Source organism: Stenella coeruleoalba (assembly GCF_951394435.1).
Source record: "Stenella coeruleoalba genome assembly, chromosome: 4".
NCBI classification, from domain to species: Eukaryota; Metazoa; Chordata; class Mammalia; order Artiodactyla; family Delphinidae; genus Stenella; species Stenella coeruleoalba.
In genome coordinates, this window is record NC_137149.1 from 44,520,369 (window position 1) to 44,536,704 (window position 16,336).

General features: G+C 44.3%; 2 protein-coding genes across 2 annotated transcripts in view; one reads left to right on the top strand and one right to left on the bottom strand.

The window, feature by feature from the left end:
* The first annotated feature begins 2,400 nt into the window (after positions 1-2,400).
* MED28 (mediator complex subunit 28) lies at positions 2,401-9,627 on the top strand. The gene is made up of 4 exons (XM_079919743.1): positions 2,401-2,569; positions 4,584-4,650; positions 5,623-5,735; positions 7,029-9,627. The coding sequence occupies exons 1-4, from the start codon at positions 2,411-2,413 to the stop codon at positions 7,224-7,226; spliced, it is 537 nt and encodes a 178-aa protein (XP_079775869.1). The 5' UTR covers positions 2,401-2,410; the 3' UTR covers positions 7,227-9,627.
* Positions 7,882-16,336, bottom strand: part of FAM184B (family with sequence similarity 184 member B) — a gene marked incomplete at its 5' end in the record, with an annotated part of 110,934 nt that continues 102,479 nt past the window's right edge. The window contains 4 exon segments of the mRNA XM_079919742.1: positions 7,882-9,778; positions 11,597-11,796; positions 12,622-12,726; positions 14,460-14,577. Coding sequence (XP_079775868.1) covers positions 9,685-9,778; positions 11,597-11,796; positions 12,622-12,726; positions 14,460-14,577 — 517 coding nt within the window. The 3' untranslated portion in view covers positions 7,882-9,684.

The window sequence follows — 16,336 nt, forward strand, 5'->3', positions numbered from 1 at the left end:
CATTTAGATTTCTTCTGTGTGATTCTCAGAAGACCAAATAGGGATTTGACCTTTCTATCAAAGGCTTTTTATAAGTAAAAGAACAATAGAACTCTTGTGTTTACTAGAGTGTGAGATACAAAAGGCATGGTTGTAGTCCTAGATTCTTGTGCTTATCTAATCTGGTTGAGATGAAATTTAGTTGCCACTGCTGGTGCATCTGGCTACCAGGTACTCACAAAACCTTGGTGGATCCTTAGAATGATGTTCCAGAGACTGGTGGTATAATCCGCATCTAAATCACTAAGGACAAGGCAGGGCTTGAGAGAGCCGTGGCTTCAGAGAGCAGCAAATCCAAAGCAGCGGTTTAGAATACAGTAGTGTTAAAAGACAGCTGAAGTAAGAAATCCAGAATTCAAGCAGCCCTATGGCCATTGGAAACCCAGGAGTAAAATGTAAAATGGTTCCACTTCTCTATTTTTCATTGTATACAATAGTTACATTTTTAATTAAAATATTATTTATGTTAACATAATCGGCTTATTTTTACATGAATATATTTTTAAAATTCTGTTTTAATATTTACCTATTATTTTTAATTAATAGGTAAATATTGCCCAACATAACTCCCATAAACAAAAACATTTGGAGTCCTCAATAATTTTTTAGGAGTGTAAAGGAGTCCAAAAACGTTTGAGAACTGCTGGAGTACACTAAGTTCCCTCATGGCATTCTATTTGTGTTCAATTAAATATTTATTATGTCTATTTTATGCCACGCACAGTTCTGGGTGTTGGGAATACAGGTGAACAAGACAGGCAGGCCCTGAACATAGATCTTGTTTTCCAGTTCGCGTGTTGTGTGCGTGTGTGCATGTCTGCAAGGCAACTTAGTGAAGAAGAAAAATGAAAAAGATAATTTCAGGTAAGTGTTCAAGTGCTGTAAAGAAAATTAAACAGGGTGAAATGGCTGGGAGTGTGGGTCCAATCAGACTGACGCTGGGAAGGTGACTTTTGATCTGACCTGACTGGCAATGGGAAGCCTCCGTTTTTTCCTTACTTCTGCCTGCCTCACTCACTCTGGCCCTGCTGGCCTCTCTGTAGCTCCTTAAATATGCCAGGCAGTTTCCTTCTTCAAGGCCCCCCCCGGTCTAGAAAACTTTCCTAATTAAACTTTACTCTAGTCACTCCAGTGCAGATCTCCTGAGAGAGGCCTTCGCCAACCACCCATCTAAAATCCATCACGTGGGACTTCCCTGGTGGCGCAGTGGTTAAGAATCCGCCTGCCAACGCAGGGGATACGGGTTTGATCCCGGGTCCAGGAAGATCCCACATGCCACGGAGCAACTAAGCCCATCCGTGCACCACAGCTACTGAGCTTGCGCACCCTAGACCCCACGCTCCAAAACAAGAGAAGCCACTGCAATGAGAAGCCTCTGCACCACAATGAAGAGCGGCCTCCGCTGACCACAACTAGAGAACACCCGCATGCAGCAATGAAGACCCAATGCAGCCAAAAAAAAAACTTAATAAAATCCAACATTAGTCATCCCCTTACTGGGCTTTATTTTCCTTCTTGGCACTTATCTCTACATGATTTCACTCTATATATGTACATGTTTATTAATCTCTCTCCCACAAAACAATGGTAAACTCTCCAAGGGCAGAAACTTGGGGTGATTGCTATAACCCTCAGATCAGTAAATAGAGCCTGAGACATGGAAGGCTCAACAGATATGCTGGATGATAACTGTAAAGTTAATTAAAATGAAAAAATATATTTAGCTTCTGAAAAGTTGAATAAGCAAATGTTTTTAAAAAAAGATTAGCATAGTGACTTTCCTTGATGTAACCATAAATATCTAAAGCAAATAGCTCCCAGCACATAAGACAGGGAGCCTCAATAATGTTAAGCCGGTTTTGTTACCTGTATCTCCCAAAGGAAAATTTAGGGGACATGTTTCCTCTTTATTCCCGCTACAGTGACTGGATTAGTAATTGGCACACACTGCGCTCTCAATAAATGTTTGTGGGATGGATGAGCACCTCCCTTCTACCAACGGGTAAACCGAGCCCAGAGAAAGCAACTGGGCCAAAGACATTTCAAGAGTTGAGAGCAAAGGCGGGGCTGGTACAGGAATATCCTGACTCCGCCAGAGGGCTCGCCCCACCGTGGTTACTGATTCTCCTCTTCACACAATTGTGTTAAACCCTATCAAAGCCTTCAATTCTCAAGTTAAAAAAGCAAAAGCAAAAGCCACCTTGCCTGCGTAGCGGTAAGAAGAGGGCACGAAGCACCAAACAATAGCTTTCCTGGGCGTCCAACAGACGCCAACGTGCACTCAACAACATCACGTGACCATCCACATCACGTGACCCGCGGCTCCAGCTCCCGCGCAGGCGCAGTGAGCCTCTTAGCCGCCATTTTAGAAATGGCGGCTCCACTAGGAGGCATGTTCTCCGGGCAGCCACCGGGACCTCCGCCACCCCCGCCGGGTCTCTTGGCCCAGGCCTCGCTTCTTCAGGCCACACCAGGCGTTCCGAGGACTTCTAACAGTACCTTGGTGGACGAGTTGGAGTCATCGTTCGAGGTAAGATAAGACGTGGGCGTCTCTGTTCCCAGCCTCCCTTCTTTTCTGAAGCGTATGCTGCGCGCGCGCAGCTTCTCTCTTTCGGCGATACCTGCACGTTAGTCTCTTGCATTAGTCTTCAAATTGAATGGTGGCCGGAATTCTCCTTTAGTTGGCTGGCAGAGATGCCTAAACTTGACATTTCTGGAGCCACGTGGACTTGAAGTTTGTCTGCCCCCAACCGTGGGACTCTTCTAGGTTTTCAGTGGGTTGTTCCCGTCCCACCCCATCCTTGGTTCCATCCCTGAGTATCCTTTCCCGCGTCCCTGCGTGTTTAGTACGTGCTCATCCTCTCCGGACTGTAGCGTCCACTCCTATGTCCTGTATCCTTTCCGTTGGGCTCCACCCTTAAACGGTCCTAAAGTAGTGGGACTTTGGAGCTGGGAGTTATTTAAAAGTTACTGTGGGAGGGGTTTCCCTGGTGGCGCAGTGGTTGGGAGTCCGCCTGCCGGTGCGGGGGACACGGGTTCGTGCCCCGGTCCGGGAGGGTCCCGCATGCCGCGGAGCGGCTGGGCCCGTGGGCCGTGGCCGCTGAGCCTGCACGTCCGGAGCCTGTGCTCCGCGGCGGGAGAGGCCACAGTGGTGAGAGGTCCGCGTACCAAAAAAAAAAAAAAAAAAAGTTACTATGGGGAAGTTGGTACTCAGGGCCGAGGAAGGAGGAGGAAAGCTGGGGGGTGAGGAGAGAGGCAGAGGTGACCCAAACTCTGAGTTCTGCTCAAGCATTAACCCTGTACCAAAGAAGATGGGGAGTGATAGCAGACAAAGGAGAGGTACAAAATAAGTGCTTAGAAATAAGATGGCTTCCTGTGGTCTCTAAAGTGGAAGATGAGCCATTAACGTGTGGAAATAAAATAACTTGTAACTGGAATTACCTTTTCTACATTTTAAATCCTAGTCGTGTGACTTTTATACTGTATATAATAGCAGAGTAGTTGATAAACATAGTTTGTAAATGAACGTGTTATTGGGGTTGCATGGACAAAATGCTTTTGCTGGTGGGGTGTACATTCAAAAGTTTGGAGACAACAGATTTAAAGAACAGAAATCTCTTCCGTCTGGGAGGAGGATGAGACGCCTTTGGGGTGGGGCTAAACCATAAAGGAAACTTGTAGAGCAGCATCTAGCACGGAGAGGGAGGTGGCTCTCATCATGAGCTCTTGCTGAAACACTGGCCCTGTAGAAAAAAGTCCGCAGCTGACCACCAGCACTCTAATGCTTAAAACCCTTTAGTGGATACCTGTGGCTGTGGGGATAGCCCAAGAGGTGCTGTGGTCTTCCTAGCTCTGCGTGTTCACGTCTCTGCTCCAGACCCATCTCTTCGTACTCTGGCCACAAGAGACCTTCTGCTTGTGTTGTTCGTTTTCTCTTTGGGCTTCCAGGTCCCTCCCCCAGCTCACACATCACTTCCGCATCGACCTTGCCTTGCTGCTCTTTGTAGCACACTACATCAGGCTCCGTGAAGTCAGAGAACACCTGTTTTGCCCTCCTCTCCTCTCATTGTATCTGTAGTGCTAATCCAGTGGTAGCAGATAGCAAGTGCTTGATGAATATTTGTGAAACAGTGAAGGAGCCTGTTATGTGTCAGGACCTGTCCTGGGTGCTAAGAATACACAGAAAACAGTTCCTGCCTTCAAGGAGCTCATGACTGTGCAGTGGAAAAAACAGATAGATAGCAGGCAGCTGCTGTGCTGTGGGATCAGTGCTCTGATAGAAGAAACCCGGGATACTCTGAGAGCACATCTGGGCATGGCTGTCAAGGAAGGCTTCCCAGAAAACATGAAACCCAGGCGGGCATTGGGAATTAGCCAAGTGAAAAGGATGGGGAGAGGTGCTACCGGGATCACCCACCTAGTCTTCTCGCGAGACTCGGCTCAGCCTTCGTTTTCCATCAAGAGAAGTTATTTCTTACTCTAAAGTAAGATTCTTGATGTGTGAATGACATTTTTTTCTTTTGTAATATGTTTTGATCACACAGGCTTGTTTTGCTTCTCTGGTGAGTCAGGATTATGTCAATGGTACAGATCAGGAAGAAATTCGAACTGGTAAGAATTCCCTCATTGCTGATTTTACACTTGATGTGTTTCAGTCCCGCTTGTATCCTAAGAGAACTTTTCCAGGGAATAAGATTTTTGTAATCTCTATATACTGCTGGTTCTTTGTTCAGTTTATTGACATCTTATGTCACTCATAATAAGCCACTTATAATGAATGAGCTATTCATATTGGTACCAAGACAAAGAAGACCAATAGCGTGTACTGCTTTTTAAAGAACTAAGTTGGGCTTCCCTGGTGGTGCAGTGGTTAAGAATCTGCCTGCTAATGCGGGGGACACGGGTTCGAGCCCTGTTCCGGGAAGATCCCACATGCAGCGGAGCACCTAAGCCTGTGCACCACAACTACTGAGCCTGCGCTCTAGAGCCCACAAGCCACAACTACTGAGCCCGTGTGCCTAGAGCCCGTGCTCCGCAGCAAGAGAAGCCACCACAATGAGAAGCCTGCACACCGCAACGAACAGTAGCCCCTGCTCGCTGCAACTAGAGAAAGCCTGCGTGCAACGAAGACCCAACACAGCCAAAGATAAATAAGTAAATTTAAAAAGAAATCCTCTGTGTCTTTTTAAAAAAATAAAGAACTAAATTTTTTGCTTCCCCTTCCTCACCCAAGTTCTGTCCCGAGAGAGGTACTTCTGATTTCTTTGTACTGTGTTTTAAATGTTTCATTTTAACTGGAAATCATGATGTTAATTGTTGGCTCTCTGGATTGTCTTTCTTCAGAAGAACTTTTGCGTTGTAGTTCGGTTTCTTATTCACCTGGTAAAAGCACAGATTATCTGCTAGTTAATGTTGCTTAACACATAGGGGGTTGAGGTCAGTAATATTGCTGTGGGCAGAATTAAAATCCCCGATTACATCTACAAGAAGGTGCTGTTTTGGTATTCCAACTGTTGATTTATGAGAGAGAGATATGTGTCTAGTGTTTTCCTTAATTTAATACTTTGGTCTTTTTTTTTTAAGGTGTTGATCAGTGTATCCAGAAATTTCTAGATATTGCGAGACAGACAGAATGTTTTTTCCTACAAAAAAGATTGCAGTTATCTGTCCAGAAACCAGAGCAAGTTATCAAAGAGGTACACGCTGAGTTCTCTCCCTAAGTTTAAGGAAGAGCAAATGTTGTCAAAATTCCATTTATGCTTTAAATGAGATGCCCCATTTGCCCATTAGTTATAGTGGGGCTTCATAGCTTGAATGTATAATGTTGGTTGTCAGTGTTCATGACAACCTGGACCTGGGGGTCAGAGGTGGAAAGCAGTGCTTCAAACACAGCAGCTGTCGGCTTTTACTCATTTCATACACTGGCTTTCATGGAAGAATTTTCTTTTAAGAAAAAAAAAAGAAAAGGTTCTGCTTGAAAGGTTGAAAAGCCATTAATGTAGATGATAAGCTCATTTTGAACAGGAACTGATATGTGTGTCCCTGGTGCCTTACACACAGGAAGGGCTCTAGGCAATTTTGTTCAAGGAACCAAAAAGTAAATGTTCTGTCCCAGGCTTCTTGAAACTCAGGATTTCATTTATCTCAGTTGTTTGAAACCAGGGTATTTGGAAGTCTGTTGAGGTTGTCATTAATGGCATTTAGTGGGTAGGGCCAGGGCCTGCCCCCTGCAGTGTGGAAGAGGGCAGAATCTTCCTGCCCAAAACACAGTGATGCCCCCAGTGGGAAATACTAAAATTGGGATGATTATTTTTTTTAGCAGTTTTTAAAATAACTCCTCCCACAAGCTGAGCAATTAGTCAAAATGTTCATTTTATTCTTTGCTACCAGCTGTTGGGAAGGTGAATGGTAAGAAGATGATATTCTTACAATTCACCATTATCAGATCATTTCCTGATTTGAATACCTGAGTGACAGTCTAGGTGTGTTCAAGGCCAGGTCTTAATATAGGATTTTAATACTGTTACTCATTAAAAAAGCTCTTGAAAATGAGATTTTAACACTTAATAATCTGAAATGATAGAACAGTGGCTGTGGATTCTTTTAAAACAGTTAACATATGTTTCAGATTCTCAGTGTTTTAGATTCTTCTCACAGTAGCCTTTGGATAGAGAGATATACTGAGTACCTGGAGACCAGGATGGGAAAGAGACTGACTTCTTTTTGGCTGTCCTTTGGTACTTTGGAATTTTGTAATGTGTGTATTACTTACTAAAAGAACATGAATTAAAAATGAAAACTGTTAAGCAGGCATCTTTCATGAGAAGAATTGTTTTGGGTTATTCAAAGTATGCAGCCAAGCAGAGTAATCAGCCCACTATGGTTCAGTTGGTTCTCTGTTTTGAATTTACTTCTTAGTGCTCTTAACTAATCAGAAACTATGTTCATGTTTTGTGAGTTTACTCTGGCTTCATTGCTTTCGTTTGTAGGATGTCTCGGAACTGAGGAACGAATTACAGCGAAAGGATGCTCTGGTCCAGAAGCACTTAACAAAACTGAGACATTGGCAGCAGGTGCTGGAGGACATCAACATGCAGCACAAAAAGCCAGCCGACATCCCTCAGGGTTCCCTGGCCTACCTCGAGCAGGCATCTGCAAATATCCCTGCACCGATGAAGCAAACCTGAGGAAAAGCCACCTGAACATGAGCTGGTGGCTGAGTCAGCCCAGATACAGTTTTGCCAAACATCACTTCTTGTAGACATGACATTTTGGGAGAACTCTTTGCCAGAGAGTGAGATGATTTAGTTTTGCGCTCTCATCTAAAAATTTCCCCCTATTTTTATAAGCGTTATTTCTGGAGTACTTTATAAAATGCTTATTGCTTTGGTAAACCAAGTGTATTGTCTTTAGCAAAATTTAAGACTGTTAATATGATGCCGTTTACAGATTCCTTTTTATGTTTTTGTTTTTTGCTGCTTGTTTTTATTTTTGTATGAGTGTTTATCTGTTTCCAGTTTTAGATTATTTTGTATGATCTGAGGGGAAAAGCTTGTATGATCTGATCTGCATATCAAAGGATGAGGATTTTGGTTGTAGGCCTTTTATGATAATTTACCTATCAGTGGCAGTATATAAAAATATGTAAATTTGCTGTTTTTCAAGACTGAACTACCTAAAGAAGAGGAGTCTAATGCAACGATGTAACACTTCCAGAACCTCAGAATGAGGATATTTTGTAAATAGGTTGGAAGAGGATTATAATATCGTAGGTTAGTGTAATAACTGTTACTGTACTGCAGTAACTAGTGCTATAGGAATCCAGCAGTATCCTTAATGTTGACTTTTTTTTTTTTTTTTTTTGTGGTACGCGGACCTCTCACTGCTGTGGCCTCTCCCGTTGCGGAGCACAGGCTCCGGACGCGCAGGCTTAGCGGCCATGGCCCACGGGCCCAGCCGCTCCGTGGCATGTGGAATCTTCCCGGACTGGGGCACGAACCCGTGTCCCCTGCATCGGCAGGCAGACTGTCAACCACTGCGCCACCAGAGAAGCCCCCTTAATGTTGACTTTTATTTGGGGTGAGTTTATATTTTGTGTAGTGTTCATTTACTTTTGCGGGAGGGTAGGAGCAGTGATATTTAAAAATTTATGTTATTGGGCCATATGTTTTGATTAGGTAGTAAATTTACTTTTAAATTGTGAGTCTGAGTTGTAATTGCATTTCTCTCAAAATGACATAAGTGCGTGAGCAGCTACGTTTTATTTTTTTATTTTATTCTAATTAATTATTTTTAACATCTGTATTGGGGTATAATTGCTTTACAATGGTGTGTTAGTTTCTGCTTTATAACAAAGTGAATCAGCTATACATATACATATATCCCCATATCTCTTCCCTCTTGCGTCTCCCACCCTCCCTATCCCACTTCTCTAGGCGGTCTCAAAGCACCGCAGCTACGTTTTATTGATGATCTGACTGAGGTTAATGTGAGCTTCCTATTTCCAAGTTCAGCCTTCATCTAATTTCACCTTTCTTTGGAAAATTAATACAAATCACAACCATTTTTATTGCCCAGTTGTTTATAAAGTTTTATTCAAAGAGCAAAGATTTGATGGTGCATAGAAGAGACAACTGTTTATGGGCCACTTGCTGGGCCAGCACCAAAGGATTGAGAACATATTTTGACCACTAAAAGTTGTACTGGCTCTTGTCAAATTGCACCGCTCCATCAGAGGGTCAGACAGCTCAGTGTGGACTGACAGCGAGGTCAGCATTGTGAATGGCCATTCCCAGTTCCCTTCAATCTGCTGAGCATCCATGCATTGGGGAAGCAATGCACCATGAGGCAAGACTAGAGGTTCAGTAGATCTTTCACTTCAAAGAATAATCTAGAAACCATCACAAATGACCAAGTTGATGCTACAGTCATTGAAGTTGAGATGTATGATGGGGTGAGGCTCAGTTATTCACAGAAAAATCCTGGCAAGGCTTAATTCCAATTCACGATTAGTATCATTACCCATATTTTGCTTAAACTTCAAAAAGCCCCTTTGAGGTAGCTGTTATGCCCTCTGTAATCTTCTTCACGTCCTGGACCTAGGAAGTCAAAATATTTGATCCAAGTGTGCCAAGGTCTGCTATAGTCCATTCCTAGTAGTTTTGTTTTCTTTGGATTTTTAAAATTGGCTTTCCTGGTTATTTTGAGCTTTGTTTTATTCCTCTACCTATTGAGGTTACATGTGTATTTTGGAATTATATCATTTACATAGAAACACTTTTCAAGTGAAAGTGACCAGTGTCCTAGGAAAATGAAACCACTTTAAAAGTAGACCATGGAAATCACAAAGTCTGATATTCCACAATGCGGATTGCAGTCTTATGGACACTAGAAATACCATGGGTAGGTCATCAGTAACAATAATATTTCCCTGTGGGCACTTTCTGATAACATTGGCTTGTTTTATCTTAATGTCACAATGAAACAGTATGAAATGTTAATGCAAGAATTTGTTTTAGCTATGTATGTAAATCATATTACAAGCAAGTTATTTGGTTGGTTGGCTTTTTAGTTCATTCCTTCAATCAGATGCTTCAAAAGAAATGTGTTTCAAATGTCCACTTTATGATCAGTTTAAGGATCAGTTTAGAAAGAAAAATATTTGGTAAACCATTCCTGGTGGGCTGAGCCCTGCTTCTGCTGGACTTCTTTGGGCTGGGCTGGTTCATCATCTTGTGTCCTAAAAACAAACAAAACGTTTTCTTAGATGGTTTTGAAAATTATTCAATAAACAACTTAATAGTCTACTATCTTTTTAGGGAAAGATAACTGCTTCTTTACTCTTAAAAAGATACTAGGGCTTCCCTGGTGGCACAGTGGTTGAGAGTCTGCCTGCCGATGCAGGGGACACGGGTTCGTGCCCCGGTCTGGGAAGATCCCACATGCCACATATTTTGCAACATGTACTATTTATTTCAGGCACAAATTAAACAACCCCCTCCAAAAACAGGTGAAAGAAGAAATGGTTAATCAATACAGTATTACACTTTATGGCTTCTTCAAAAGTAATCTGATGTGCTCTGGCATTTCAATGAGGTTGTGAAATTAGCCTAATAAATTGAAAAGGGGAGACGGTAGGTAAGAAAGTACAGTGTGTATCTGTCTGAACGGTCTCTAACTGCATTTATGAAGCTTCTTATAAAACAGTGGGGGGACGTTCCCCGTGGTCCAGTGATAAAGAACCTGCCTTACAATGCGGGGGACGCAGGTTTGATCCCTGGTCAAGGAACTAAGATCCCATATGCTGTGGGGCAACTAATCCTGCGTGCCACAACTACTGAGCTCGGCGCCTCAACAAGAGCCCACATGCTGCAAACTACAGAGACCACAGGCCCTGGAGCCTGCGCACCAAAATAGAGAAAACCCGCATGCCACAACTACAGAGAAGGCTGCACGCTGCAACAGAAGATCCCGCACGCCTCAACAAGGGTCCCGCGTGCCGCAACTAAGACCTAATGCAGCCAAAAATAAATAAAATAAATCTTTAAAACAAACAGTGGGAACACAGCTTTAAACAGAGGTGTGTGATAATGAGATGAACTGTAGCCAGTCAGGCTGGCTCTGGCAGTTAACAGACCGTGTGCTTGGGGCTCCAGGCCTCAGTGTCCTCAGCTGTGACACAAAGGGCTGGACTCGTTCAATGACTGACAGCAAGTCTTTCCAGCTCCACACTCATATTTGTCCAAATAGCCTTGGGGAGGCAGGGCCTTTGGAAAAGGAACATTTCAGAAGGGGCCCTTTAAGAAATGCAAACTTCAAAGCCCAGAATTAAAGATACTGCTCTGAATGGAAGGCTGGACAGGAAGGAATCAATAAACAGGGGAAATCACACATTTCCAGAAGCTGCAAGGGCTTCTGGAAAAATAAGGCAGTATCAGAGATCATCATGCATGATCAAACCCACAGATTAAGAGGCCTTAAAATTACAAGATTATACAGTGAATCATGAGAAATAACCTTAATAATAATAGTGGAAAATTACTGAATGCTTCTGTGCCAGGTCTTGTGCTAAGCATGTCCTATGGATTAATTCTTTCAGTCTCACATTAGTCTAATGAGGTAGGTGCTGTATTATCTTCATTTTAGAGGTGAGGAAACAGACTCAGAGAAGTCAGGTGAGCTGCCCAAAGCCAAGCAAGCTAACAACGAGGATGAGAATTGGAATCCAGACTCAAGGCCAGATGAGTCCATCTTCTGTGTGACCCACTCTGAAGTGGTCAGCTAAGTGATTCAATGTCCCCTGTCTAATCATCCATGGGGGAAAAAAAAAAAAGTTTTCTGGAATTTGGTATCAGGAATAGTGCCTCTTCTAAAGAATGACCTATTTCCCTTCTCTTACATATCTTCCTTTTTGGCTGGGTTGTAATTTGTCCAAGGCAGGGCTTGTTTCGTTACCCTTTGTATTGGCCCAAATGCTGGGTATTTAACAGGTACCAGAAAGGAATACTAATTTCCCTCCTGACCATGGGAAAATGGAATCATAGCTTTGGCCCCCTACCTTGTGGCAGTTTTTACATCTAGAGATGGGGTGGGTTTGTAAGGCTGGCCACAGCTGGGGCCTGGGTCCAAGCTGGGTGACTTAGTTATCGGAGGAGTGTTGATCCTGGAGCTCAGGTCGCCACTCAGAAAGTTCTTAGCATAGGAAGCGAGGTTTGGCACACTGACCACTCGGCTGGGCACTTCCTCCATCTTCTTTTTCTGTTGGTATTAAAGGAAAGGCCCGTTAGTACCACCCAAAGAGGCATTGTTGTAAAAGTAGATAAGGCCTGCCCAACCAAAATTATATGAGCAAGGAGGCAATAACTTACATGTTTGTTTTTAAAGCATTTTTTCTTCCAATCCACTTTGTGCTTTAAAAAAACACAGGCTCACAATCTCTTATCCAAAACTTCTGGTGACAAATGTGATTTTTAATTTAAAATCTTGTTTTAGATTTTAAAAGGCTATATAACACCCCCAGCAGAAGCTGGGCCCACCTTGTCCTCAAACACATCAATATTTCTGGAGTGAAACTTACATTTTGTCACACCAAGAGCGATATATAAAAGTTATAAATGAGCTTACATGAATTCAGCTTGGGTTAGGTTTACTGTCCTATGAGTTACCAAAAAAATACAAATTTTTAAGCACTTTAGGATTTTGTGATAGCAGATGAGAGATCTGGACGTGAATATTCTCACTGTAATAAATTCCAAAAATTTTTGTAAAAGGAAAAAAAGTTACAGTGAAGGATTCCTGCTCTTTTCTTTCTCTCCTATCACCCAGATATAGCCATTATTAATAGTGACACATTTATATATAAAAAGTTTGGAAAATTAAAAAGTCTCATAAAAAACACAATCTGCCTAGCCAGATATAAATACTGTTTATTAATAATTTGGACTGTTTCCTGGGGGGTCTTATTTTCAATGAATATTCGTCTAAATGAATGCTGGACAATTGATAAATAAGCTGCCATTACCTTTGGGAAAAACAAAGCCAGCAGAATTATGTAATGCATTGAAACCAGCAGGACCAATTTACCTTCATGGAAGGCGTCAAATACCCTGGGCGAGGATTGAAAGAGAAGGACCGATTCCGATGGGACACGGCGCTGGGGAATGCTGCGTAGTGAAATCTTCTCTCCTCCTGGAAAAACAATACAACTGAGTCTAAATGAGCCTAACTACCCAGCACACTGAGTTTAATTTGAAGGAAGATGGCTGTGTGAGAGCAGACTACAGAGAGGAGGAAAGACCAGGGAAGGGAGGGGAAGTCAGTGGGAATCCAGCTGCCACCCACTGAAGCTTTGAGGAAGCACCTTTATTTCTGGGGCCTTTGTGTCCCCAGCACCCCTTGTGAAGGAAAAGGCGAGCTTTTCTGGAATGCCTTAGGGAAGTCAGAGATCCAGGTGCTCTCAGGATCTGAGCAGAATCTACTGCAGAAAGTTATTAGTTAAGACAAAGAAAAGGAAACACCCAGGTACAATCACTATATGGCCAATCTTCTTTACCTGTGTCATTCTCCACTTTTTTCTTTCCTGCTGTATTGTTTCTAAAGCAAGTTTCAGTTGTTGTATAATTTCATCTGTAAAAACATTGAGGGCTTCCCTGGTGGCACAGTGGTTAAGAATCCGCCTGCCAATGCAGGGGACATGGGTGCGAGCCCTGGTCCGGGAAGATCCCACATGCCGCGGAGCAACTAAGCCCATGCGCGACAATTACTGAACCTGCGCTCTAGAGCCCGCAAGCCACAACTACTGAGCCCATGTGCGACAGCTACTGAAGCCTGCAGGCCTAGAGCCCATGCTCCGCAACAAGAGAAGCCACTGCAGTGAGAAGCCCGCACACCGCAACGAAGAGTAGCCCCCTCTCGCCGCAACTAGAGAAAGCCCGCGCGCAGCAACAGAGACCCAACGCAGCCAAAAAAACCCAAAAAACAAAAAAACATTGATAAGTGTTTCTAAGAGATAAGGACTCTTTTTAAAAAGATAACCACAATACCTTTGTCACACTTAGCAAACAAGCAATTCCTTATTAGTATCATCTAATTTTCAGTTGGTGGTTAAGTTTTCGTCTTTATCTTGACATGAAGCAACGTGACTGGGGAGCAGGAGGGTACAAGGATGGGCGTGAGATACAAGTGTGCATGTGTATTGTGGGAGGATGTGTGGCTGTGTGAACCACCATAAGACCATGGATTTTACTCTCAGGACGGGGAGCCACAGGAGGTACTGAACAGAGCCATGTTGTGGTCCGAATTACATTTTTATAAGAGTACTCTGGTCGCTGTGAGGTCAACAGAGTGGGGTGAGGCTGGAGTGAGTGGGGAGCCCAGTGGACTCTCCATCATGCATGAGAGGCAGCAGGGCCTGGACCAAGGTGGTGAAGGTAGAGATGGCAGGAAGAGGCTGGACTTCTGATGTGGCTAATTAGCTGACCCGCGTGGACCACGCTGACAGGAGCAAGTGTATCACCCAAAGTCCCCAGAGCTGAATGTAAGCCACTGGGAACTGGCTTACAGAGAACTTTCAACCAAAGCATGGAGCACAGGAAGGCTGGGCAAAAGCCTAAAGCAATGGTTAAAGTGTGAGGAGACATGAGTGTGAGGTGGAAACCGTTCTAGATTTTCCCAAATGCTGTAGGTTAAAAAAACCAAACCAATACCAACATCAGGCAGATGGTGTGGGACTTGAGAGTGATTTTTCTTTTTTTGCCTTCTACTTTCCTGTGTTAATTTTTTTTAGTGAGCATGTCTTTTTTTATATAATAGGGGAAAAATAACCACGGGCCTTTTGTAAGGTGGTTTTGGGGTTATCAGGATTACAGTTTTAGGCACCCATGGAAGTGCTAGGCTAAAGCAAATACCCTGGACAGCCTCACCGTGAGCTGCTTGATGATCTCCTCCCTCTCCTTCAAGCGGGTCTGCAGACGGCCTATGAGCTGAACGTCCTCCGGCCTCGACTCCCCCTTCCCTGGCTTCTCTCCGGAATCTTTCAGTCTGTTTGGAGCAGGCATGCAGTTAGCCACCATGCTGCAATGACTCAACCGCAAGGAGGGAGAAGAGGTGGACGTGATGGGGACGCTGCTATGTTGCTTGGCCTGGCTGGCCACTCTCTGTTCACCAAACGGGAAACTGAGGCCCAGAGAGCCTGCCCAGGGCCACCCAGCGAGTTGGCTGCAGAGCTCAAGGTGGAGCCCAGGACTGCAACTCCCATTCTGACACTTGTCAGTTCCCCCAGGTTCTGTAGGGCCCAGGACCCAAAGGCCTGTGTGTGCACACTGATGCCACATTCAGTGGGGCTTCAAGAACCAGCGAAGTTTGGGAGAAGAGGCCTCAGCCGGAAACCGTCCCCACCCACACCAAGGCCAGCAGGTTATGCCAGTACAGATGTGGCTCCCGCCCCACCTGCAGGCAGCCAGAGAGCATGGGCGAGAGAGGGTGAGGGCTGCCGGTGATCTACTGACTGTAGTTGATAAGAGGCCAGGGCTTTGGGGTGAGATGACTTGGGCTCTTATCCCAGCTCTGCTCTTTTCTAGCTATGTAATCTTGGGCATTTTGCCCGTGAGACTCAGTTCCTTCTTTAATATGGGTGTGAAACTGGGTGGTTGTGAGGATTCAGTGAGATCATGCATGCCCAGCACGTGCTAAGAACCCATTAGATGGTAGCTGGTAAAACCTTCCACTCCAGATTCTGGATGATTTGCTTTGTATTGGAGCCAGTGGAGGACAGTTTTTAAAAGCACAAGTTAAGGGTCAGACAGGCGACGTTTAAATTTACTTAGTGCTGCTTGCCCTGATCTCCCTGTCACTAACCCCGACCTCCCAGTCTCTTCTCCTCTCAGCAGTCAGAAGTGACCCTGTTAAAAGGTATCTCAGACCGTGTCAGTCATGCTCAAAGCCTTACAAGGGCTTCCCAGTGCACTCCATCCGAATACACCCAAACCCCTTCCTGCTCAGTGCAGCATCTCCTCCACCCCTCGCAGCTACCTTGCCAACCTCAGTTCCTATCATCACTCTCTCACTCATTCCACTTAAGCTTTCTGGCTGTTTGGTCTTGGGAGGCGGGCCCCAGGGCCCTTGCACTTGCTGTTCGGGCTGCTTGGAATGCTTTTTGTTCAGATGGCTCTCTCATTTCCTCTCCTCTTTCTGCTTAAATGTCACCTCCTTGCCCACCCTTGGCATTCTAGACACTGATCCTGTTTTCTTTCTAGTACCTTCAGGTACTTTCATTACCTGATATGAAGTTAAATATTTGTTTGCTTATTTCTTTGTCAGAATCCCCATCTAGAATTTGTGAGCGCTATGAGAGCACAGTCTTTGTGTTATTCCCATTGTAACTCCAGAGCCTAAAACAGTGCAAGGCACACAGTAGGCCCTTAACAAATATTTGCTGAATGAATAAATGAATGCTTGCACGAGGGGCCCTTGCTTTCTTAATCAGTCCTTGGGAATAATGGTTTCCACCCTGAAGAACTGATGTGAAGATTAAATGAGATGGTGCACATTAGAAGGTGGAAATGCTCAAAAAAAAGTAGCCCTGATCTTCTTGTGTGTGTGAGGGTCAAACCATGCTCATTCCTCACAGATTCCCAGTACCCTGCACAAGACAGGAATGCAGTCTCATAAAAAGACGGGTGGCCAACCATCCCAGTTTGCCTGGAACTGAGGCGCTTCTGGAACTCGGGACTTCTAGTTTTAAAACTAGGAGAGGGCTTCCCTGGTGGCACGGTGGTTGAGAGTCCGCCTGCCGATGCAG